Source organism: Hippoglossus hippoglossus, chromosome 21 (genome assembly GCF_009819705.1).
Source record: "Hippoglossus hippoglossus isolate fHipHip1 chromosome 21, fHipHip1.pri, whole genome shotgun sequence".
Lineage (NCBI taxonomy): Eukaryota > Metazoa > Chordata > Actinopteri > Pleuronectiformes > Pleuronectidae > Hippoglossus > Hippoglossus hippoglossus.
In genome coordinates this window covers 981,260-1,005,608 of record NC_047171.1, presented here as the reverse complement: position 1 = coordinate 1,005,608, position 24,349 = coordinate 981,260, and the positions used below count along the sequence as shown (strand labels likewise).

General features: G+C 43.0%; 2 protein-coding genes across 8 annotated transcripts in view; one reads left to right on the top strand and one right to left on the bottom strand.

The window, feature by feature from the left end:
* The first annotated feature begins 469 nt into the window (after positions 1-469).
* esd (esterase D/formylglutathione hydrolase) lies at positions 470-24,154 on the top strand. The gene is made up of 12 exons (XM_034573318.1): positions 470-591; positions 2,265-2,343; positions 3,054-3,142; positions 3,230-3,328; positions 4,739-4,863; positions 4,951-5,070; positions 5,146-5,244; positions 5,571-5,738; positions 6,034-6,136; positions 8,090-8,099; positions 9,732-9,742; positions 24,140-24,154. The coding sequence occupies exons 2-9, from the start codon at positions 2,276-2,278 to the stop codon at positions 6,112-6,114; spliced, it is 849 nt and encodes a 282-aa protein (XP_034429209.1). The 5' UTR covers positions 470-591; positions 2,265-2,275; the 3' UTR covers positions 6,115-6,136; positions 8,090-8,099; positions 9,732-9,742; positions 24,140-24,154.
* Positions 9,511-24,349, bottom strand: part of lrch1 (leucine-rich repeats and calponin homology (CH) domain containing 1) — a 38,096-nt gene continuing 23,257 nt past the window's right edge. Inside the window, exons 9-20 of one of the 7 annotated variants that reach the window (XR_004612420.1) lie at positions 23,964-24,079; positions 22,579-22,649; positions 22,355-22,441; positions 21,664-21,741; positions 21,501-21,537; positions 19,933-19,996; positions 18,886-19,008; positions 16,977-17,086; positions 16,444-16,581; positions 16,220-16,297; positions 14,210-14,307; positions 13,294-13,421 (exon numbers count right to left, since the gene is read on the bottom strand). Coding sequence is in view for 5 of the 7 variants with exons in the window: in XM_034573284.1 (XP_034429175.1) it covers positions 13,128-13,421; positions 16,220-16,297; positions 16,444-16,581; positions 16,977-17,086; positions 18,886-19,008; positions 19,933-19,996; positions 21,501-21,537; positions 21,664-21,741; positions 22,355-22,441; positions 22,579-22,649; positions 23,964-24,079 (1,196 nt within the window). In the remaining 2 variants the exon portion in view is untranslated. Of the gene's footprint in view, positions 9,942-12,240; positions 13,422-14,209; positions 14,308-16,219; positions 16,298-16,443; positions 16,582-16,976; positions 17,087-18,605; positions 18,721-18,779; positions 19,009-19,932; positions 19,997-21,500; positions 21,538-21,663; positions 21,742-22,354; positions 22,442-22,578; positions 22,650-23,963; positions 24,080-24,349 lie in introns of those variants that run through there. The other 6 variants (XM_034573287.1, XM_034573284.1, XM_034573285.1 and 3 more) reach the window with 6 other exon arrangements.

The following is a 24,349-nucleotide window of genomic DNA, read 5'->3' as shown; positions in this document are numbered from 1 at the left end:
TTGCTCCCTGAGGATAACAGATATTAGTCCTCTGTGTCTTTGACCTCTCACCCATTCATCAGTTTGACTGACAGCCTCCAACGTGCTGCGACAGCCAGCATCCCCCCCGCCCGTCACTCAGCTGCTTGTTACGTAGAAACGTTTGAGACGCGTCTCGACAAGTCGAGTTTGTCTCAGTGAACCAGTTGGGATTAAACAGGAAGGTGTCACGTGACTTACGAGGAGTAACAAACATAAACTGTAAAAATCAATAATAAAAGAAGTGTAATTATATAATGATACATTGAAGGGTAAATATATTCAAAGGTTCATTTATTTATTTTTTTATTACTATTATTATTATTACTGTTTTTAATCATGGTTTTTATGAATAAATAGTTCAAACCTGAAGTTTTTATAATAAAACTTGTTTCCATGGAGTGTGTTCTGCTGCTGGACACCACCGCCCCCTAGCGTCCGGACACGCACATCACGTCTTGCTGCTGGCGCAGAGCCCTCGTGACGTCATCACGCTGACGTCGCGGACTCTGGACCATTGGACGTCAGAAGTTCTGGTGAAGTTCGCAGATTCTGACGGAACCGTGAGATTCTCAAAGGTTTGACTTCGCTACTTTCTTCACGTCAACTCGTTCAACACGTTAAATTCACGCAAACACGCGTCAGCAGCCGCTAACGGTTCGTGCAGGAGCTAAGCTAGCCTGCTAACACGTGCACACCGAACTCCGCTCCACATCTGAACGTTTCTCATCTAGTTCGTTAAGAATAAAGTTTAACGGGAATGACGTCATGAAGCTCTGCATCGTGCCGGTGGATCCAGATGTTGTGGATCATTCGGCTCATTCAGGAAACATCTGGCAGCTCGATGTTTGCGTCAACAGCTGATTCATGTCTGTGATGTCAGTGGGTTCAGTAGACTGGCAGTAACTGTAACTTGGTGGCTAACAGCGGCTAACAGTGGCTAAAAGCAGCTGACAGCGGCTAACAGCGGGTAACAGCAGCTAACAGAGGCTAACAGCGGGTAACAGCAGCTGACAGTGGCTAACAGAGGCTAACAGCAGCTGACAGAGGCTAACAGCAGCTGACAGCGGCTAACAGAGGCTAACAGCAGCTGACAGCGGGTAACAGCAGCTAACAGAGGCTAACAGCGGGTAACAGTGGCTAACAGCAGCTGACAGTGGCTAAAAGCAGCTAACAGAGGCTAACAGCAGCTAACAGAGGCTAACAGCGGGTAACAGTGGCTAACAGCAGCTGACAGTGGCTAAAAGCAGCTAACAGAGGCTAACAGAGGCTAACAGCAGCTAACAGAGGCTAACAGCAGCTAACAGCAGCTAACAGCGGCTAAAAGCAGCTAACAGAGGCTAAAAGCAGCTGACAGAGGCTAACAGCAGCTAACAGTGGCTAAACGCAGCTAACAGAGGCTAAAAGCAGCTGACAGAGGCTAACAGTGGCTAACAGCAGCTAACAGAGGCTAAAAGCAGCTGACAGAGGCTAACAGTGGCTAAAAGCAGCTGACAGAGGCTAACAGTGGCTAAAAGCAGCTAACAGTGGCTAACAGCAGCTAAAAGCAGCTAACAGAGGCTAAAAGCAGCTGACAGAGGCTAAAAGCAGCTAACCCTTTAGCTGCTAAAGGGTTAGAGGACCTACTAAAGTTTAGCAGGTCCTCTCAGCTATTTTTATACATCTATTTTTATACACTGGACAATATGACGTCAGTATATAAATAGTTTAAATACCAATAAAGCATTTCTATATTTATATCATGTTGTATACTGTTAAGTTATACCTAATTATATCTTAATATAAATACTATGCTGCTAATGTACTACGGTGTTAAAATCATATATACCTGGTTATATACAGTCTATATATTATAATATAATAATAATCACATCATAATCCACTTTATTTATATAGCACATTTCAAAATAAAGTGACAGGGTGCTCACATAGGTCTATTTCAATATCTCCTATTATATAAAGCACAGTTTACATCCTGAGCCTCAGTCTGTAGGAAGTTAGTGTTATATTGTGTTTATGTTTAATTATCTATTTATTCACTCTCTCTTTTCTCTGCTGTTTCTCACATGAAGTTCAGAGCGACTGATTCAAACTCTCATGTTCAGACCCTTTGGAAACGTTCTTCTCAGAAAGTGAAGAGCTGCGGAGCTTCAGAACCTGACGACACGAATACAGATAAAAACCTTTAAACCACATTGAATCATGGGAGTTTCATTCATTTCTAATTTCATCTGTTGTGTTTCTCCACAGTTTAAAAATGGCTCTGACACAAGTTTCCTCCAACAAGTGCGCCGGCGGCTTCCAGAAGGTCTTCGAGCACGACAGGTGAGTTACACACACACACACACACACACACACACACACACACACACACACACACACACACACACACACACACACACACACACACACACACACACACACACACACACACACACACACCAGTCCTGACTCGTCCCTCGGCCCACAGCTCAGGAACCTGCAGCTTCTCCTCTGAAGCAGAACAGACGAACCTAGAATCTGATTTAATTTAATGAGACGAAGCAGATTTTTCATCTCAGGATCATTTCATCAGAAGCTCGTTGATCTCAGGTGTAAAATATATAAATAATGAAACACAGTGAATCAGTTGTGTAGAAATCTGTCCCACGCCGACACGCAGCGACTCATCACTTCCTGTTCTCCATATGAGCAGCTTCTTACTGGAAGAACAACCCACAGAAACACAAACCAACTTTATTCTGTTATTACACAGATCCTCTTATCTGCGGCACCATCACACGCCTCCATGCTCCTTATTGAATTTCTCCTAAATGACGAGTGAAGCTGAAGATTAACTCTGAGTCTGGGAACATTAGATTGTTTCTCTTTCTGTGGAGATGTGAGTTAAAGTTCTGTTCAGTTCGGAGTTAAATGAGTTAAATCAAAATAAAATTCTACTCTGTTTCAGATAAAAGGAGAGGGAAGTATTTTTAAAACTCATGTTATAGTATATCATGTAGTATATCATCTGTGTGTGTTGGTTTTTCCTTCAGCACCGAGTTGAAGTGTAAGATGAAGTTTGCTGTGTTCGTGCCTCCGAAGGCTGAGACGGACAAATGTCCCGTCCTCTACTGGCTGTCCGGTGAGTCTCAGGTCGGACCTCAGCTCCAGTTTGTTGACAGGAGAATCTCACGTGTCACAGTTTAAAGTGTCCTCCTCCTTCGTGCAGGTCTGACGTGCACGGAGCAGAACGTCATCACTAAAGCTGGATGTCAACTCGCGGCTGCAGAGCACGGAATCATCGTCGTGGCTCCGGACACCAGCCCACGTAAAAACACCCGACTGAAAATACACATGGCCGACATGACGCCTCCCAAAAGTGAAGCCAAAGTGTCTCCATCGCCCCCTGGTGGCTGACTGCAGTATAGGTCATAAACCGAAACACTGATGTATGTTCAAGTGGGACCTTGTTACCACGGCAACACTCAACATCCTACGACTCAGAATCTGGTGCTAATGACGTTAAAACAGGTCTTTATATACAGTCACTGATCATCTTTATATACAGTCACTGATCATCTTTATATACAGTCACTGATGGTCTTTATATACAGTCACTGATCGTCTTTATATACAGTCACTGATCCTCTTTATATACAGTCACTGATCCTCTTTATATACAGTCACTGATGGTCTTTATATACAGTCACTGATCATCTTTATATACAGTCACTGATCGTCTTTATATACAGTCACTGATCCTCTTTATATACAGTCACTGATCCTCTTTATATACAGTCACTGATCATCTTTATATACAGTCACTGATCCTCTTTATATACAGTCACTGATCATCTTTATATACAGTCAGTGATCCTCTTTATATACAGTCACTGATGGTCTTTATATACAGTCACTGATCATCTTTATATACAGTCACTGATCATCTTTATATACAGTCACTGATCATCTTTATATACAGTCACTGATCATCTTTATATACAGTCACTGATCCTCTTTATATACAGTCACTGATCATCTTTATATACAGTCAGTGATCCTCTTTATATACAGTCACTGATGGTCTTTATATACAGTCACTGATCATCTTTATATACAGTCACTGATCGTCTTTATATACAGTCACTGATCATCTTTATATACAGTCACTGATCATCTTTATATACAGTCAGTGATCCTCTTTATATACAGTCACTGATGGTCTTTATATACAGTCACTGATCATCTTTATATACAGTCACTGATCATCTTTATATACAGACACTGATGGTCTTTATATACAGCCACTGATGGTCTTTATATACAGTCACTGATCATCTTTATATACAGTCACTGATCATCTTTATATACAGTCACTGATCCTCTTTATATACAGTCACTGATCATCTTTATATACAGTCACTGATCATCTTTATATACAGTCACTGATCATCTTTATATACAGTCACTGATCATCTTTATATACAGTCACTGATGGTCTTTATATACAGTCACTGATGGTCTTTATATACAGTCACTGATCATCTTTATATACAGTCACTGATGGTCTTTATATACAGTCACTGATCGTCTTTATATACAGTCACTGATCATCTTTATATACAGTCACTGATCGTCTTTATATACAGTCACTGATGGTCTTTATATACAGTCAGTGATCCTCTTTATATACAGTCACTGATGGTCTTTATATACAGTCAGTGATGTATACCCTCAGGTGGCTGTAACATCGAGGGCGAGGATGAGAGCTGGGATTTCGGCACCGGAGCTGGTTTCTACGTTGACGCCACCCAGGAGCCTTGGAAATCAAACTACCGGATGTACTCGTACGTCACAGAGGAGGTGGGTTCGATTCCTCTCATGTGCTTTCCCCCCCCCCCCCCAAAATATATATAATTTCTGCTAACGGGTGTCGTTGTTCTGTCTCAGCTCCCCAAGCTGATCAACGCTAACTTCCCCACCGCCCCAGACAGGATGTCCATCAGTGGTCACTCCATGGGCGGCCACGGGGCGCTCATCTGCGCCCTGAAGAACCCTGGGAAGTACAAGGTACCGGAGGTCGGGTTTGAACGGACGTAACACTAACATGTGATGATGCTGACGTGTGGCGTCTGTCTCCTTCAGGCCGTGTCTGCCTTCGCTCCGATCTGTAACCCGGTGCAGTGTCCGTGGGGACAGAAGGCCTTCGCTGGGTACCTGGGCCCCGACAGGTCCACCTGGGAGGTAACCAGTCCGTGGTCCTGATCCCACTCAGAGGGTTACTGGACCCTCGTCTTCCTCCACACATCACAGAACCTTTAGATTCCACTTCACCTTAATCTAAACCAGTGTGATGAGGGTTCAACTCCCTCCAGCTCCAGCGTCGTAACATCAGAGGAATAGAAATGAGATGAGTTTTTTACCTCAGGAACATGAATATAAATGTTGAATGAATTGAAGTAAAAAATGTATTAATTTAATTCAGTGTCTGTTACAAAATGTGTTTAGTGTAATTACATCTGTAACATCTGCGATCCACAAATAAAGTAAACCCTCCTCGTCTCTTTCAGGCGTACGATGCCACCGTGTTGGCGGCGTCTTACTCGGGTCCTCAGCTCGACATCCTGATCGACCAGGGCCGCGATGACCAGTTCCTGACGGCCAGTCAGCTGCTGCCCGACAACCTGATCGCCGTCTGCTCCGAGAAGAAAATCCCTGTGGTCTTCAGGCTGCAGCCGGTCAGTTGATCTTCAGCCTGTAGATGGTCATGTGATGTTTATTTCTGATTTGGAGCTAAAACTCAAACACGTTGGTTTGGATGAGATGTTTTTGTGGTCGTCTTGTTCGGACGCTTTCTAAACCTGAAGCCTCGTTAACTTGAACTGAACCAAAGACATTTGACTCATTGAGGATTTTATCTTTTCTTACGTGATCATCAACTGAAGCTTTGTACGACATCTTTCCCTAATTTCTGACCTTGTATAAAAACAGTGATGAAGGTGTAAGTTAGTTTTTTGTTGTTTCCTCCTGCAGGGTTACGACCACAGCTACTTCTTCATCTACTCTTTCATGAACGACCACATCAAACATCACGCTAAGTTCCTGAACGTCTGAGCTGCAGGAGAACGAAGCTCTGCTCGGTCCGAGCTGCATCACGAGCTGCAGACGTGTTTTCAGTCACATTCAGAACTTGTTCTGTTGACTGGAGGTCTGTCAGTGAACACTCAGTTTTTCAGAATAAAATCTTTAGTTGTTATTGTTGTTGTTTTGTCTTTATTAACCTTAACAATTTCATTAGTCATCACTACAACAGGGTTTCTACTGGTTTGACAATTTTAACAGAAAAAGATCCGAGAGTAGGAGAATGAATTCAGAAAAGAAAACTTTTAGCAGAAGAAATAATCAGATGAACTCTTATGAAATAAAAAAAATTCTGATCATATAAAAACTAAATCTGAGAAATGTAAAAAAAAGAAATGAAGAAAAAAATCTGAGGAAGAAAAAAGATGCAACATTTTTGAAATAAATGAACAATTATTTAAAAAAGAACAAAAACTGAGAAAAGAATAAACAGTCAGATTAATTTTTTGAATCTGAGAAATGGGACAGAAGAAGAAATCGTAGCAAAGCGACTGAACCAACAGACGATTGGAGTCGTTTGACAGATGAGGTCTTTACTGATGAAGTGATGAGAAACACTTACAGTATTTACAGTATTCACAGCAGTTAAGGCGACATTAAAGGGACATTTCATGCATTTAAATCAGTTGCTGTACAACAAATTACACAAAAGGCTCACAAAGAGTTACAAAAGGGTGCGTTACATCAAAATCTCAACAAACCCCAAAAATAAATTTCCTCCTGGTCAGAAAAGTAGAAAAATGTGAGCGCAGGTCGTTTCTGCACAGTTTACAACTGTATTTACAAAAAACAGGAACAACACTGCTTTGTGTTCAGCAGGATTTTCACACCACATTTACACAATTTACATCAGCGTCACATTTGTAAAAGTTTGATCCTTCGCTTCAGATTTTAGGTGAGTGAAGATTTTCTCAGTTGCCAAAACAAAGATATAAATAGAGAAGTTTAAAAGGTTTAAAGTGCAGATTCTGTCGGAGGAAGCAGCTGTGTTGATTCTATTGCTTTTCCCCAAAACACCGAGGATACGTCAGTGAAATCTGTGATTATACAAACGTAGAAAACGTAGACGTGGAAACAGATTTACAGAAAATCTAAGTGACGTCGTTATTTCACTTTCAGCTCGTTTTACCACGATGATCCTGATATTTAACCACAGACTAAATGAAGATGGACGACATGACAGCTCAACCTGTCGCCCCCTGGCTGCAGTATCGGTCGTTAACCCTCCTCCATGTTAGCAGATGGGACACGGACCAAACCAAAAAGAATCCATCTAGACGTGAAATAAATGTTTGTCAAAGATGTTTCTGTGGTTTTAGGTCGTTCTTATCTCACTGGTTTTTCCAGTGTTTGTTAGTGAAGACGTGTCGACCATCTGTTTTCACAGTCGATGGTTTTGACTTTGACTTCAGCAGGCGTTCAAGATTTAATAAAAATGATTTTACAGATTTTAGCCAAAAGAAAAAACATAATACTGTTACCAGATGCTAATTTATTATCGGATATATGAAATATATTTACGACGTGGTGTGTTTGTGTTTCTCCGAGCTGCCCATAGTGTTGAAATACTTTTGGATTATATGAAATCTTTGCTGATGTGAAATATACAGAACATGAAGAAATACTGAATATTAATTCAACAGGAAATACTTGTGATAAACAATATGTACATTTAAATAAAAAAAACTATCACAAGAGAGAAGAAAATGTTTTGGCAACTGTGAAATGTACGATGAATTCTGCCACCTAGTGGACACGTAGACTCCTCGCAGGAGGTTTTCTCTTTAACTTTGAATCTGGCCGAGTGCGAGGTCACGAACTCACAACTCCAGAGTCCGTCGACACCGGAGGCAACTACGTACTGTCTGCTGCCCCCGGAGGCTAATTCATCATGTCATTGAACTCTGGGTAATGTTGGCGACAGGAAGAGGAACGGAGGAAAAATGGCGACTTCTCCGGCTCCAGTGTAAATGTTACGTTTTATTTCTGCTCTGATCGTGTTTGAGGAAAAAAGTGTTTTAACAGATTTACTGTGCAGCTTCCACACGATGTTCAGCCTCGACGCTCGAAGCTCAGACACGAGAAGCAAATGAAACGTTTTGGACGCAGAAGCTGCTGCTGATATTTGAACAAAGTTTATGAATGCATCTCGCAGTGAACAAACTTTAGATTCACAGACAAAGATCCTCGAACACTTTCAGGATCGTTTTCCCTCCGTGAAAATCTGACGATGAGAAAACTCCAGAAACATGAAAGTGGAGCCGCGGCTGCAGCGACGAGCTCGCGCCTCCACAGACACTTTTATAAAACAAAGACTTTTACCTAAAATATATTAGAGAAAAATATTTTTGGGATGTTTACAACAACTCATCAGCTTCTCTTTACATCATAAATATGTTTTTCTTTAAATAGAATTGTGGCTAAAACGTTTCTCCCTCTATGTTCGAACTGGTTTGGTTTAATTCTCTTCAGGAGACTGAGACGATAAATCGACAGATCAGGTGAAAGAAGAAAGTTTGTCCTGATGCAACAAACGTTTCAGACTAAATGTTAAAAAAGACAAAGTGCTCGTTTAGATTTAATGCCACGTTTAAAAATAAGTATGGCAGAGTATTAGGGCCACGTTGTTGAGAATAATTAGAATGAATTTAGACAATTTTAAAGACTAATACGTCATATCATGAGAACCAAATGAAAAGAAATATAAAAGATATGGCATTATACTAAGAAGATTTTAGAAAATAAAATCAATCAAAATTGAAGAGAAGAAAGTCGTATTTTACAAGACTAAAGCCACATTTGTAAAATTACTAATTCATTTCAAACTATTGAAGTAAAACTACGAATTTATCATAATTTTACATTTCAACTATTTCCTCATCAAATAAAATCTCAAATATTGACTTGGTCTTTTCAGAGTTTTATCAAAATGTAACTTTTTCCCTCAAACTAATTTAGAATTTATTCTTGAGAAGTTTCCCCAGTGGCCCTGATACTGTGTCCTGATGTGGACTGGAAGTTAAGATGGACGACATGAAGCCAAAACATCTGGATCTCCGCCTGCTGGGCGGCTGCGGTATAAACCCGCCTCCTCCATGTTAGTACATAGGACCTGGTTCAAACTAAATAAATCTAAATACACCAGAAATAAATATTTTCCAAATGTTCATGTTTCTGATAAGTTTGGTTTTAATATATTTCCTGATATTTAAAAACAGACTGAGACTTTGGCAACACTTCAAAAGATGTCAGTTTCCACATCTGAAATATTTTGGCTTCATGTCTGTTCAGTGGGAGGAAGAGGAATCATCCATCTTCATATAGAGTCATTGATCGTCTGCATATATATGATCGTTGTTGTATTTTTAACCTTCAGCTGTTTGTGTTTCTCGTGTTTACCTGAAGAAATGATTGGTTTACATCGTCCAATCAGACACTGGCTCTTCCATCAATCTGTCTGCTTGTTAGATTCTGATTCACCCAGAAGTTCCCTCGTGTGAATTAGTACATAAATCAGTTTAGTTCGTTTAAAACCATTTTGCATCCTTGAATATATATAAAAACACTCTGTTACTGGGAAGGAGGCAGAGCGGCCTCGGAGGTGGCGCCGGAGCGTCGGCGTGTCGATACCGGCGTGCGTTTGTTGAACGTGTTGGTCGGTGGAAGCTCCGCCCGTCTCTGCTCGCTCACGTCAGGAGGGCGTGTTTGGGGGAGGCCTTGTCCAACAGAGCGTGCACCATGACGCTCACCTTCATCAGACCCTTCTCCTCCAGGATGTGGTGAGGAAGACACAGTTGGTCCTGGAAGAGCAGAGCAGGAAGGAAGGAAGGAAGAGAACAACAGACGGACAGAGACCAGAGTGTAGAGGAGCAGAGGCCAGACACAGGGTTTAGACTCACGGAGGTTTCCTGCAAGAACTAAAGGTAAAAAACAACTGATCTGTTCTAACAAGACTTTCTGAGTTCGTAGAAACCAGCTCTGCTTTCAGGAACTAGCCACAGCCGCTAATAATATAATGTTATTATTTATATATGTATTTATAAACAGCTCAAGACAAACTGAGAAAACCTGAGACTAAAGGAAGTTTCTTTTCTACTTGGCACGAAGATCGGAAGTTCAAAAAACTAAAGCAACTTTAATGAAGATGTAAAATCTCATTTGTTTAATCAGCATAAAAACTGAAAGATCTCACTCTTGAATAAAGAGAGGAAACAATTTGATGTTTAATTTAAAACTTTAAAAATCTCGACCTTAAAACAAAGACACTGGAACCAACACTTGATCCCTAAACTGTATTTATTACCTCAGACTTTCACACGTTCAAATACACTGATCTTAAAAATACTTCCCTCACACAGAAAATCCACACATCAGCACAAAGTTAAAAAAGAATCTGTGCAGGGAATGTGGCAACGACAGAAAGAGTTTACTGCAAGAGTCAGTGAGCAGAAGAAAGTAAAATCAACAACTGGAATAATCACGTTCGTGCGTGTCGTCGTAGAAACAAGCTCCTACTCAGCTCGAGTTCTGCAACGTGACGGTGAAACATCAGTGAACACGCAATAAACTCAAAGAACCAATCAGCTGCCAGGGAAACGGACTTCATCAAAGTGAGGAAAGAAAAGACCCACATTCCTCAGTTTTTAATTCTCTCAGTAAATATTCTGTTAATCATCTGTATCAAACCATCTATTTATTAAGAAGACTGATTAATATCTAACTTCAGGCTCATGGAGTGTGTGTAGCCCTTCAGGTGTTCTGCTCATCACATCAGACTCATGGAAACGGTTTCAGGATTCAGACTGAAAACATCCACCTGACGGAAGTGATCAAATAATCAATAACTAGTGAAATAATCAATAACTAGTGAGATAATAAATAACTAGTGAAATAATCAATAACTAGGGAAATAATAAATAACTAGTGAGATATGGCTTCAGGCTCCTTCAACTCGAGCCGTCGAACGTCTCGTGTGCTTTTACAGTTCAGGACATTAAACGTGTTCCGTGTGAAACGTCTCATATTCAGAGAGAACGTGAAAACGTCTCCGGGCTCAGCGGCGCCACCTGGAGGTCAGACCTCTGATTGTAATCCTTAAACTACGACTTGGTGTCAGAGGATGATAGAGTTTTTTATTCCTGTCTGATTTTCTGATTCTATTCGAAAAATATAAACAAAGTAATATGAGTTGTTATAGTAAAATTATTATATGAATTATATTATATATTAATTATAACAATAGATGTAAATTTGGATTCTAATTGAATTTGAAAATAGAATCCCCACGTGACAGAATCAGTTGATGAGGAAGTTTTTACTGTATTTTCATTCTTGATTTAACTTGAAGCAGAAACTCAATGATTCTAATGGAGACACGTGTTTAGGCTCCGCCCCTCGACCTGAATGTTCCTGTTGGTGTGAACGAGTCGGACCCGACAACCTGCTGCTGCTGCTTCACAAACACCGACTACACAACATGTCCACACAACATTATCTGGACATTTTGTTGAGTTCATGTCTGAAAACGGCTCAAGTCAAACTCTCACCTCAGAGACACCAGGCGACTGCTAAATACTGTTCACAGTATTAATCTCTACTCGTGTTAATAACCTGAGTTCTGCACCAGGTTAGAAACTGTAACAAACTGTAGCTCAGGGACAGTTCTTCTGTCTCCATCTGTCTCCAGAGAGGTGAGACTGAACATCACAGATCAGACGTCTCTGTGTCCAACATGTTGATCAGACGTGAGTCACTTCAAGAAGCCTCTGAGCCTCTGAGCCTCCGGCTTCGGTTCAGAGCTTCAAAGTCTGATTATTGTGCAAAGACACAAAGACGTCTGTGAGCCGACTGATTCCAACAGAAGAGGAAACCCAACATGGAGCAGAGGACCAGGGGGATGCTGCATTCATATCACATGTCACAAATAAAGATGAATTCAAGTGTCATGAAATCTGCTTTTGTTCATTTTGTCTCATCATCACTTAAAAGTTAAAGGAAATGTTCGAGTTTAGGTGGAAAAAAAACTCAGTGAAGATTCGGTCACTGTCACTGAGATGAGCTCATATGTGATGAGGTTTAAATTCCACAGTCCCGGTTCATTTAAAGACGAATGACGTGACATTGAGAAACTTTCCTTCACATCGACGGAGGTTCCTTTAACATCCAAACATGGAGCAAACTTTAGCAAATTTTTCAAAAAATCTGCAAAAGAGCTCGAGTCGAAGAGGCGACGATGGAGAATCAAAGGAAAAGAGACGTTTGTGTTCAGATGCTTTCAGAAGATGAACTGAGCTCCTCGGTTCTCTGCATCTTCTCTGGAGGATCACGTGTGAACACAAAGAGGGAGACTCACTTTCTCTTCCTCCTCCTGAGCTCCAGGAGAAGTGTGAACACAGCAGAGGAGGTGAGTGGGGGGGGGGGGGGGGGGTGATGATTAAACACTCAATCCACAGAGTTTAGACACTGAGCCGTCATGACGCTGTGACGCCACAGCCCTCAGCCACGCCCCCAGCCCGCCCCCGGGGCAGCTATTGGATGAGATCTATGTAAGATGTTCGACGGCTGCTGCACCGGACGATGACCCCGACGCCACCAGAGGGTCAGAGGTTCACACCAGAAACTGGCTCTAAAGTTTAGATCCAGATCCAGTTGACATTTAACTGAGCGACAGCAGCAGTCAGCGTCTCTTCTGATTGGCTGATCCACTGAAAACTGCACGGAGAGGATTTTATGATGATTTTATTATTTTAACTTTTTAAATAAAACACTGGACTTTTAAAATCCCGTAAACGGAAACACACTCGACCTGATGAACTCCAGGACTGTGGACCGGCCAGAATGACTGAGACAAACCATTACAAAGATCCATGTTTACATCGGATCAGGATTATTACCATGTGACACAAATGCAGCAAAAATAAGGAGGAGGAGCCTGAACAGAAACGGGGCGGGTCTAGCAGGTGATTGACAGGAGGCTGTTGTCACGGCTACGTCAGCTCGCTCCAGCTATAGGCCACAAAGAGCAGAACGAGGCAGAGGATGTGAACCAGGCTCGAGCCAATGAGGTCCCAGATTTGCCAGGCGGGAGGCGGGGTTTGAGTGGTGACAGAAACCAATGAGGGAGTCTCTGACACCGCGGAGGACGCAGGGTGTGAAGCTGAGATCGCCACTTCCTGTTTCCTTTCCACGGAGGTCGGATCCAAGGCAACCAGAGCCCGAAGCGTGGCGCGAACAGGCCGCAGGCGACACTGGGTGATGTCGTAGGGCGAACAGAGGGAAGACTGGTGCCCCCATTAGGAAGGGAGAGGGAAATAAATAAAGGAGGGGAAGGAGGGATGAATGCAAAAAAAGGGGAGGAGGAAGGTAAGAAAGGAAGCAAGGAAGGGGAAGAGAACAGAAGAGGAAGAAACAAGACAAGAAGGATGAGGTTGGGAATAAGGGATGAAGCAGATCAGAGAAGTTCAGGTAATGAGAGGAGGTGAAAACGAAAGGAGGAGGAGGGATGTAAAGGTGAGGACGAAGGAGAGGAGAGGAAGTGAGAGAAATATTCTCAGAGGAAGAAAAGATGAACCAAAAACAGCAGGAGGAAGAGGAGAGATGAAGGAGAGGAAGTGGAAATATAAGATGAGAAAGATTATAGTGAGAAAGAAAGAAAAGAGAGAAACAAGGAAATAAAGATGGAGCAAAAGAACGTTTTTATTAAGTGTTGTTACAAGTGTTTAGAACCGAAAAGGGGACAGAGGATGAAAAGAGAAGAAGAAGAGATAGATGGACAGAGGGAAGAGGAGGAGGCAGAGAAAGAGGAAGAGGAGTACGAGAAATAAGAGGAGGGGAAAGAAGAAGAGGATGAGGAAGAGGAGGAAAGAGGCAGAACAGGAGGAGGAAGAGGAGACAAGGAAGGAAGAAGAAGAAGAAGAGGAGGAAAAAAAAGAGAGAGAGGAAGAGGAGGAAGGCGTGTCACGATCCAGCCGGAAAGTAAAAAGAGAAACAAAAAGCAGGAGGTTAACCAATAGACACAGAGGTCAAAGGTCACAGAGCGTGAGCTGGGGGCGGAGGCAGGCAGGGTTACCATGGCAGCAGGGATGCTCTCTTCAGTAAACAAGACAACAAGGAGAAGCTGCAGTGTCGGCACGTTAGCACAGAAGCTGTTAGCGGGTTAGCTCAGCGCTGTGAGGGGAAGCAGCCCAGCGAGTTAGCAGCGTCCACACAAGCAGCAGAGACGGAGGTCAAAGGTCGAGCAGAGACACAGATCAGAACCAGAGAGGAAAACAAAAACAAACAACTTCCTCACAGAGAGACCAAACTAAAGCAGAAACAAAGAGAAATAAGACGGAAAATAAAACATAAAACAACTTTCAAATAAATAAATTGAACTAATTTAGTAGTTATTTATAAGTTATTATGAATATGAGTGTTAAGGTCTGAGCAGCGTCAGGTTTCTTCTTCTCTCTCTAATGTTTCCTTCGCTCCTGCTCCGACTTTTCACCATCGCTGTTCCTCCAGTATTTCCTGTAGCTAAGCAACCAACTGCACAGCACTTCCTGTTTATTCCTGTCACGTGACCCGTGTTTTTCGGTGTGTTAATGAGATTGAGTCCGTGTGGTTGTTGGGTGACGTCAAGAAACAGAAAAATGTGCGTTTTACTAATTGAACCATCTTGACAGTGAGCGGCCTGTAAACAGTCGTTACTTCAGCGGAGCTAAGTTTCACCCGGCGCTGGTTCAGAGCTGCAGGAAGTCGACCCGTACGTTCCCGCGGCTCAGTGTCGGACTGAGGCTACGTCCACACGACTTCCCTTTGTCTGGAAGTGCCTCAACTCAGAAAGATAAGTCCAATCTACTCCAGAGTTTCACAGCCAGTAAAATGGAAAAGTCGGGAAATGTTTTAAAGTTTGAAATCTAAATCACGTGCACGGCCAGTGTACGTCGGTGTGTTTTCAGGCGTTAGTATGGACGGTGATTGAAACTGAACCGGGGACATAACGCTCATGTGGACAGAGACGGTTTCACTGAGACGTGTTCGTGTGGACGGAGCCTGAAGCTGCTGGTCAGCTGGTGATGGAGGAAGCTGGAAGCCACAGGCAGCGATGACAGCGGTGACGAGTCAGTTAATGTCGACATTAATGACTCGTTTAAAAGCCATGACAACAAAAAGGAGGCAGGTATGAAATGAAACCAGTCCTGGGAATCAGCTGAGTTTAGATATAAACGACGTTAAAAGACCTTTCAGGTTCCTTATTGATTTTAAAAGAAGCATTCAGGCGTCTTTTACTTCAGGATTTATCTCTAAACATCATGTGACACATTTAATTCTGCTGTTGAAAACTCATCAGCCTTCCTCCCAGATCTGGTTTCACAGTTTACTGTCATCATCAGTGTCCTGCAAAAGTCCTCGACTTCAGTTTTCACCTCACTCACCAACGTGAATTATAACTTTAAGTCTTTTCCTCAACCCACAGTTAACGTACTTTATATTTTGCAGGACACCTTCACAGTTCCTTAATCAATACATAATCAATCATCATGCTGACGACAGCGTGGAGCTGCTGCGTGGGGGGGGAGTGACTCTGATGAACTGGAGGTGTTTTCAGGTTAACTTCTGACTGATGGACCAGAGCGTGATGACCTCATGACTTGAGCCCTGATTTATTTACTTATCATTTTAAAAATATGCCGAATCAGCAATGAAGCCTTGAATTTACAGTCGACTGTCGGTGGATTAATGTGAAACTGAAGAAAACTTCCAAACATGAAGATTCTCAGTCGACTTCTGCAGCTGTGGAACTTTTTCTATCTGTAATATTTATTTTAAATGCACATGTGAGATAATGATAAAGGTTAAATTACAGCTAATGTAAAAACACATGTATCATGACTTGATTTGCTCGTGTTGGTGTCCAGGGCCGAGTTAATGAGCCAAACCACAACAACTACCTGCTGCATTCACAAGTCACCTTCTACCCACACGTCCTGTTTCAGTGTTACCACAGCAGGTTTTTGGTCTGGTGTAAATCTGGAAAACGACCTCCAGTTCAGAGACTCGGGTCAGAGCAGGAACACAGTGATCGCTCAGCTCTTACCTGAGCTACACCGATCTTTCTGCAGGCGTCCAGGAAGTTCTCCACATTCCTCCGACACTTGGCCATACTGAGTTTGGGCTGGAAGCACAAAGTCGCACAAAGATACACAAAAGTCAATATTTTCAACATATCAGAATTAATTTTCATGATCTGCTGCGTTAAACACAATCTTCAGTTCCAGGCTCGTTCAGAGGGAAGAACCGGAGAAACGCCCGGAGACATACCACTGCAGGCGAGGGGACGTGGATGCTGCCGACTGAGCGAGGACGAATGTGATTGGCCAGATGACAGAGCACGACGCCGTCCATCAGAGATGAGCCGAGGTCTTCAGGAAGGACGACCTTCAGTCTGCTCTCGATGCTCTGAGGAAAAAAATATATTTTACACACTGAACTGAAACACAACTGAACGGTAGATATTACCCATGATCCTCTGCTTCCTGAACCAGAGGAGCTGCTGCTGTAACAACTCTTCATATTTTAAAAGTTTCCTGCTGAATATTGAAGATAAACGTAGGTTTTTAATAACTTCTCAGTCTTTTTAACTGATCTACAGTTCTTGAGAACTTGGACAGTGTTGGGTTTGGGTCGTGGTGGAGGATTCGTCAGGGTGGAGTTAGAGACCTCCTCAAAAAACTGAAACTCAGCCACTAAACTCCAGAATGTACAGAACTGGAACATTGGGAAATAAGTGTCATATTTTCATGTTAAAGTAGAATTAGCTCTGACACGGTGACGATAAACGATCAGTGTCTCACGTCTCTGAGATGCTCCATGAGCTCCAGCTCTTCTCTCAGCTGCTCCATCTTTCTCCTCATGGTGAACTGAGGATCCACAGACTCCAGACTCTTGTGGCTCCGCAGGAAAACTGCAACAAACACAGCGACAACAACAGGCGACGTCAACATGTCTGCACGGACACAGGAACCTGGTTAACGTACATGTGGAGGACTCGACAGAGACGACCCAGGATTTCTGAGGAAGAGTCACGAAGAAGAGAAAGATGGCCTTTGCTATTCCTTCATAACCGTTGTGCTTTGCTCTTCTGTTGTGTTCATATTGTATTTTTTACGTATTTAGTGTGTATTTCTCTTCTTGCTGCTGTAACATGGTCAATTTCCTGCTACTGTAAATTTCCCCAACATAGGATCAAGAAAGTTAAAACCTTATGTTAGAGGTTTGATAACATCTCAGGGATCAATGACATTTTATTACATACACACATATGTATATACATATGTGTATATATATATATATATATATATACAACATAAACTGTGGAGGTTATCGACAGTAACTCCACAGATCATCACTGACACAGAGGAAAACCCTCTCTGCCATAGAAGATGTAAGACGAACATTTAAGTGCACAGATAGTAGGACAGGAGCAGTGCAAGCCCCCCCCCCCCCACACACACACACACACAGGCTGAGGATTGGTTGTTAACGGGGTCAGCAGCAGACGATGTGAGCGTGTCAGTTCCTGATGATGTCACTCTCCCTGAGGCCTGAGCCCATTATACACCATTAGTCAGTATCTGACACACACACACACACACACACACACACACACACACACACACACACACACACACACACACACACACACACACACACACACACACACACACACACACACACACACACACACACACACACACACACACACACACACACACACACGGCTGGATCCATCTCAGATCTTGGACTCCATTCTGGTGGAAGTGGGATAGTCCTTTAGGGACCATCATCCCACACCTATAGGAGCTTAAAGTACACACACACAGACACACACCTTTGTACTTCTCTCTTGGTGAGGACGATCATTGACACAATACATTCACTAACCCTGACCTTAACCATCCAAACTAAATGTCGAACCCTAAAACCAAGTGTTAACCCTCAAACAGTCCACTGAAAAAGTGAGGACACACACACACACACACACACACACACACACACACACACACACACACACACACACACACACACACACACACACACACACACACACACACACACACACACACACACTAACATGTGGTCTAAACAGCTGGAGATGAAAGCAAAGTGTGTGTGGTGAAGCTCCACTTTCATCTCACACACACACACAACCACAGCTGTTACATGTGGTGTCAGTGTCAGTTTCATCCAGAGACAGAAGAAGAAGCTGAACTGAACTTGTGTCGTCACCAGAGCTTTTCACCAACAGGAGGAGCTAGAGAGTCACAGTGACACACTAAACTTCCTCAGAACAAGAAGTTCCCCGTTTCTCTAAACTAAGATAATCGTACGTTCCATTGGAACCAGGAAGTCCGAGCACCAGTCAGAGATTTTCATCTGAATTATAAAATACGGACTTTCGTATTCAAAATGCAAAGTTTTATGTTGCTTTTACATTTTGTCTTCATACTTTGTAAATGTACTTAAGATCTGTGAGTTGACAGCTGAAACCCCTTGTGAAAAAAAACATGTATTAGACAAGGAAGAAGAAAATTCAGTGTGAAACCACACGTTCAAAAACACAATGAAGATTCAAATAATCCCAGATTTTCTTCACTTTGAAGAGAAATACAAACTCCAGGTGGAGTCTGAGAAGAGGAAGAGGGTCAGCAGACACCTGAGTCCGACGCCGTTAACCCGGTAACTGAAAAAGATGGAACCTACCGCGGCTGTGCGAGCCTCCGTCGTCATGGCTACGCGGTGTATCTCTACGGAGGGGCGAGGCCTGTGAGAGGAGGGAGGGGTCGAGACAGGAAGGAGGGGGCGAGCAGGGCAGCGAGGGCGGGGCTACAACCAGGAGGTGGGAGTGGTCAGAAGTGGGTGTAGCGTGTGTGTGGTGAAGGTTTGGAGCACCAAGGTGAACAAGGTGAACCCGGTGAGCAAGGCAAAGTTCATTCCACGAGAATACACGCCCGAAAACACCAACAACACCAGAACCAGGGTCCGAAACAATGAGTGACAGGGAGTTGAACCAGGGTGACACATGCACGCAGGTCAGATCACATGCATTCATGATTTTAACATCAAAAGTCAAGCAGCAGATCAATGAGGAGCAATGAAAGACGGATACAAAAAACGTGTAAATCGAAAAAGAAAAAGTGAAAACAGGGAAAAACACAAAACGACAACACAGAACAAAAAAAAGCACAAAAAACAAAATAAAGATTAGTCGCATTTCACAATACAGATACCTCGACATGCTGTTAGCATCATGTTAGCTTCATTAGCACTTAGCAACATTTCACACAGCTAATAGTTAGCAAACAAATGCTTGATGGTTGCAGAGCTAAACACAGCGGACGAGCAGTGACCACGAAGCTGCATCAACACGACCATCGACTGGATGAACGTTAGCTCACACTCAGCGTTAGCATGGGTTCTCACTGAAGCCGTGAACCAGGACAATTAAGATCTTCTGCAGCGTGGTCAGTTTGAAAGCAGGACTTATTGATTCCACCTTCAGATTTTAAAAATATCTGATGCTTTGTAAAGATAAAGATTTTAAAATAGGCGGCAGCACCACATGTGGATCTAATCCCACTCATGCTACTTGCATCATTTTATACATTCACGACGATCAACCTGCATCCGACAGAAAACGTAAAACACGTTGAATAGTTACGTTGAATAATTTATCAACGTCCGGATACACCAGAGTCTTAACCAGTCACCTGACCCCCCCCCCCCCCCCTTACCCCACATCCAACTCACCTGATCGGGGCTTCAGTCCAAACGGCGGACTGGAGAAGGATGGGTGTCCGGCGGCTGGAGGTCGCTGTGGCGACAGAAACAACGCGGTGAGTGAAACAGTTTCATGAATGAAAAATAAAAGACGCTGGATTTGTTCTGTCTTGTGCTCGATGTGGGACAAACGACTGCACAGAGAAAAATCACAGAGAAACACACACTGGTTCAAACTGGTTGAACTACCTCAGTCCCGTATTAACCATCATTCCTCTTATCCTGATTTATATGAAGTCACTGTGACCTTTGACCTCTGAAATCTAATCACTTCATCTTTGAGTCAAAGTGACAACTGGTTCAAATGTGAAGAAATATATCTTAGTGCCAAATTTGAAAGGATTCTCTGTGGGCGTTATTAAGACGTTCACAAGGTCACAATGACCTTGACCTTTGACCACTCAAATTCTAATCAGTTCATCTTTGAGTCAAGTTTGTTCCAAATCTGAAGAAACTCTCTCAACATATTGTGAAGGACAAGAATGAGACGGACAACCTGAAACATGAAAACTCACTGGACAAAGGACAAAATAGAAAGTGTTTACAAACTGAAATCTTATTGTCAGACGTTGTTTGTTTGTCAGAAACAAACAAGACACTCGAACCCAAACCGTTTGACACACGTGTCACTGCTGGACGACATGTGACACATGTGAAGGCTCCGTGTGGTTTACTCATCCAATAAGAAACAAACTCACAGACACACGACTGTTCAGATCTGACACGACTGCAGACAGATGAGTGGGCGGGACCACAGCCACTGGTTCTACAGTAGGTTTACCTTGATTGACATATGCCACTCATACTCCCGACATGCAAGCTGGGCCTCAAACCGGGCCTTCTCTAGAATCATCTGTCTTTTCTTCTGGAACTCATATCCACCCTCCTCCGAGAGCTGCTACAAAACGCAGCAAACGTTTAGGCCTCAAAAAGACTTAAATATCCTCTATTACCTCCTTAACAAGACTTTAAACAATATGTCGAGGGACAAAGACACAAAAAGACAATTTGTTCTTTATCACACAATTAAACTCATCAAGGAAAATGTATTTAAGCAGAAGTGCAAACTCATCGGGGGGGGAAAATGTGAGGATACAAACAAGGGTTGTAAATGATCTCCTTCTCAAGTGACATCATTACGCTTTGTTCTGTTTCACTTCATCTCAATCGACCTCAGATCAGCTTTCGTCTGACGCTGAATTAACCTCTGGAGGCAGCGGCCAATGTTTCAGGGCTTCTGGTGAATCTTCAATTCACAGAACAACGAGTTTCTTTTATCACACGAGTCGAACGTTTCATACGTGTTTAAACCTTTAAGAACTGTTTTTTGTGTGCTTCTCCCTTAAGAGCTGGATGATGTCATCGTTTTCAAGACATGTGACTGATTAAATCATCGTGATTCACTGAAATACTCGCAGGAAGGGCGAAGAGCATTATGGGAAATGTAGTTTGTTTTTCTTCATATATGCTGATGACCACCTGCTGTTCTGTGTCTTAATTCAAAGTGAATTGAAAATTGAAAGACGTGTGGACTTTACCTTTGGTGTGGTGGTGCCGTCATCGCTGTCCTGACCACTGAGGAGAGAGAGAGACCTTCTGGTGAAACAGGTGAAAAACAACTGGCTGATCCACACAACACACACGCACAAGACACACAACAGTAACACAAGACAGACAACTGAGACTGATGTGAAGTCTTACTTGAGGGACTCCTCCACTGTGACCATCTCCACCGGGTAGAGCCGGACTCCAGACAGATCGTCCTGCTCCGTGGTCACTCTGACACACAACACACGTCATTTACTCATCATCTGTCTGTTCCGCTGTGAGATCCATTAACACTAGTTCACAGGGGTTTATTCACTTTCTTATTAAGTTTGTATTTGAGCTGAGAACCGGGAGACGAGTTTTCCAATGAATAAAAAGAGCTGATTATGATAATCATAAGAAACTAGGGTCTCAGTGGTAGAGGTGAGCGATCTGACCATTTTATATAGAACATCGAGGATTTATGTTTAAACGTGACAGTTACACCCTACTACCCCACCCTCTACTCACTCTAGTGACGTGGATCCATTCACAAGCAAACAATCACCTACTACACTGTCTGTGCTGGGAGTGAATCTCACGTCTCTGTCGTACAGTCTCGTTCATGCAGGACGTTTTGAGTTACCAGCCAAATAAAACTGACTCGACATCAGTAGTGTCAGTGATCTGTAAACTTTGTCGTGTCGACACTTCTAAAGGCGAGATGACAAATCTATTCAACCACCTAACTTTAACATCCGAAAGGAAAAACCTTCACTCAGGTCGAAACAACCGCACTCGTCTGTACGAGGTCCGAAGCTCCAGCTGAGCCCGAGCATGAGGAGAGAAGGAGGAGACCTGTCACCTGCTGGGATCCTGCAGCAGCTCCACAGCCTCCTTCAGCTGGTTGATCATGTCAATGTGGAGCTCCGTGCCCACGGGGACCTTCGACCTGGGACCACAAGAGTAAACATGTAAATACCAAATATTCACTTAATTCGATTTTTAAATATTAATGAAAATTGTAATAAATCATAATATTTAGTAATAATACATATAGAATACTTTTGAATCTGGAAATGAACTCACGTTTGTTTTGTTTGCCACGGTGAGTCTTCTTCTATCCTGAGGGGCTCGTCGAAGTCTGCTGCCGACCGACCCTGCACGCACACGCACGCACACGCACACACACAGACACAGACACAGACAGACACACACACACACACACATCAGCACCAGCTGCAGCTGTCACGTGACCAACAGAGACGTTACCACTCGTCCCAAATACAAACACAACAATAAGGACACTGTGATAAAAGTCTTTTCTGTGAAGCACGAATATCAGACATAAGTTCAGATTCTCTAACCTGACATTTGATCAAACTGAATGTTTTTAGATCAAATAAAACACTTTTGATATCTGCTCTCTGACATCGTGACGAGTGTCTTCCACTTTTAAGATTTTGTGTTCAGATCAAACAATGAATTGATTCATGGAGCCGCTCGACGGACGTGAAACTGGAAGAACTCAAATATCTCAGGATGGAAAAGAGGAGCCATGTTGAATGTTCCCACATGTTCCTGTTGTTGTGAACGAGTTGGACCTGGACAATCTGCTGCTGCTTCACAAACACTAACTACACAACATGTCAGGACACTATCTTACAGAGTTCCTGTGTGAAAACAGCTGGAGAGTCCTCTTGTCCTCCGGTGTTGTACATGTGGACGAGTGGACAAAATCCTTCACACTGAAGCTGTAACTTAACGATGATTAACACGAACTCCTCTAAAAGCAGCTCGGTGTGTCCGTGGCCTCGACATCGACACATGTGAAACGTCTTCTAGTCTCTTCTGGACAATTAAAGGATTATTAAACAACATTTTGATCTTACACCACCAGAGTAAATAAATAGTTAGATCTCAGATTGTGTCAAAACGACTGCGTTGTTGAGGTGAGGTGACCTTCGTCGTCATGGTTACCGTAACAACCCCTTTGTTAAAGTAAAAAAACAACGTTTTTCTGTAGGGTAGGAACAGCGACCTCCTGTGGTGGAGTCGGACGTGTGGCTCTAAAATCACGTCGTCTGTGACAGATGTTTTCTCGTGATGAAGTTACAGCTTCACAGAAGCAGGATCTTAAAGCTCCTCTGCTCTTTGTTTTGTGTTCCGTCCTTATTTGGTCACAGCCGAGCCTCCGCAGGGACACACAGGCTCAGAGTGACGTAACGTCTGGAACAGCACAGTCTCTCCAACTGCTCCACAAACAACCCACCCAAACTGTTTTACTCCTAAACTAAACTAAACTCACATCAACACAAAGTGACAGTTTAGGCTCCATTAAAACAAACCAGAGACTGTGAGTGTGAGCGGAGCTGCAGCAGGGAACAGGTTTACGTAACCCATTATTCATGAAGCGAACCATTTACTGCATCAATCTTTAATCTCGCACCGACACAAACAACGTGACCACTTGCCTTGATGTAGTTGACGAAGCGAGTGCTGAGAGCCGAGTCTCTGTAGCCAAACTGGTCCTTCAGGGCCTCCGTAGGACTCTCCTCGATCAGACGCACCGAGTCGGAGTTTGGATCTGCTGAAAAGAGGAAAACACGAGGAGTTAACGTCTCCAGCACACGTGCAGGGAGTTTAACAGTGAAGCCAACGTTCACCTCGTGTATCGTCCTGAACATCCAGGGGAGCGACGGTAACTTAACGGACGAATTCAATGTGTTCTCTGCTGCTTCAGGTTCTTGTTGAACAGGAATCGCCGTCTTTACATTCACTACGTCAACGTGTATTTCTACTGAACCGTCGACGTGGATGATGAATATTAGCATTGAAATAATATTCCTGTTGACATGAG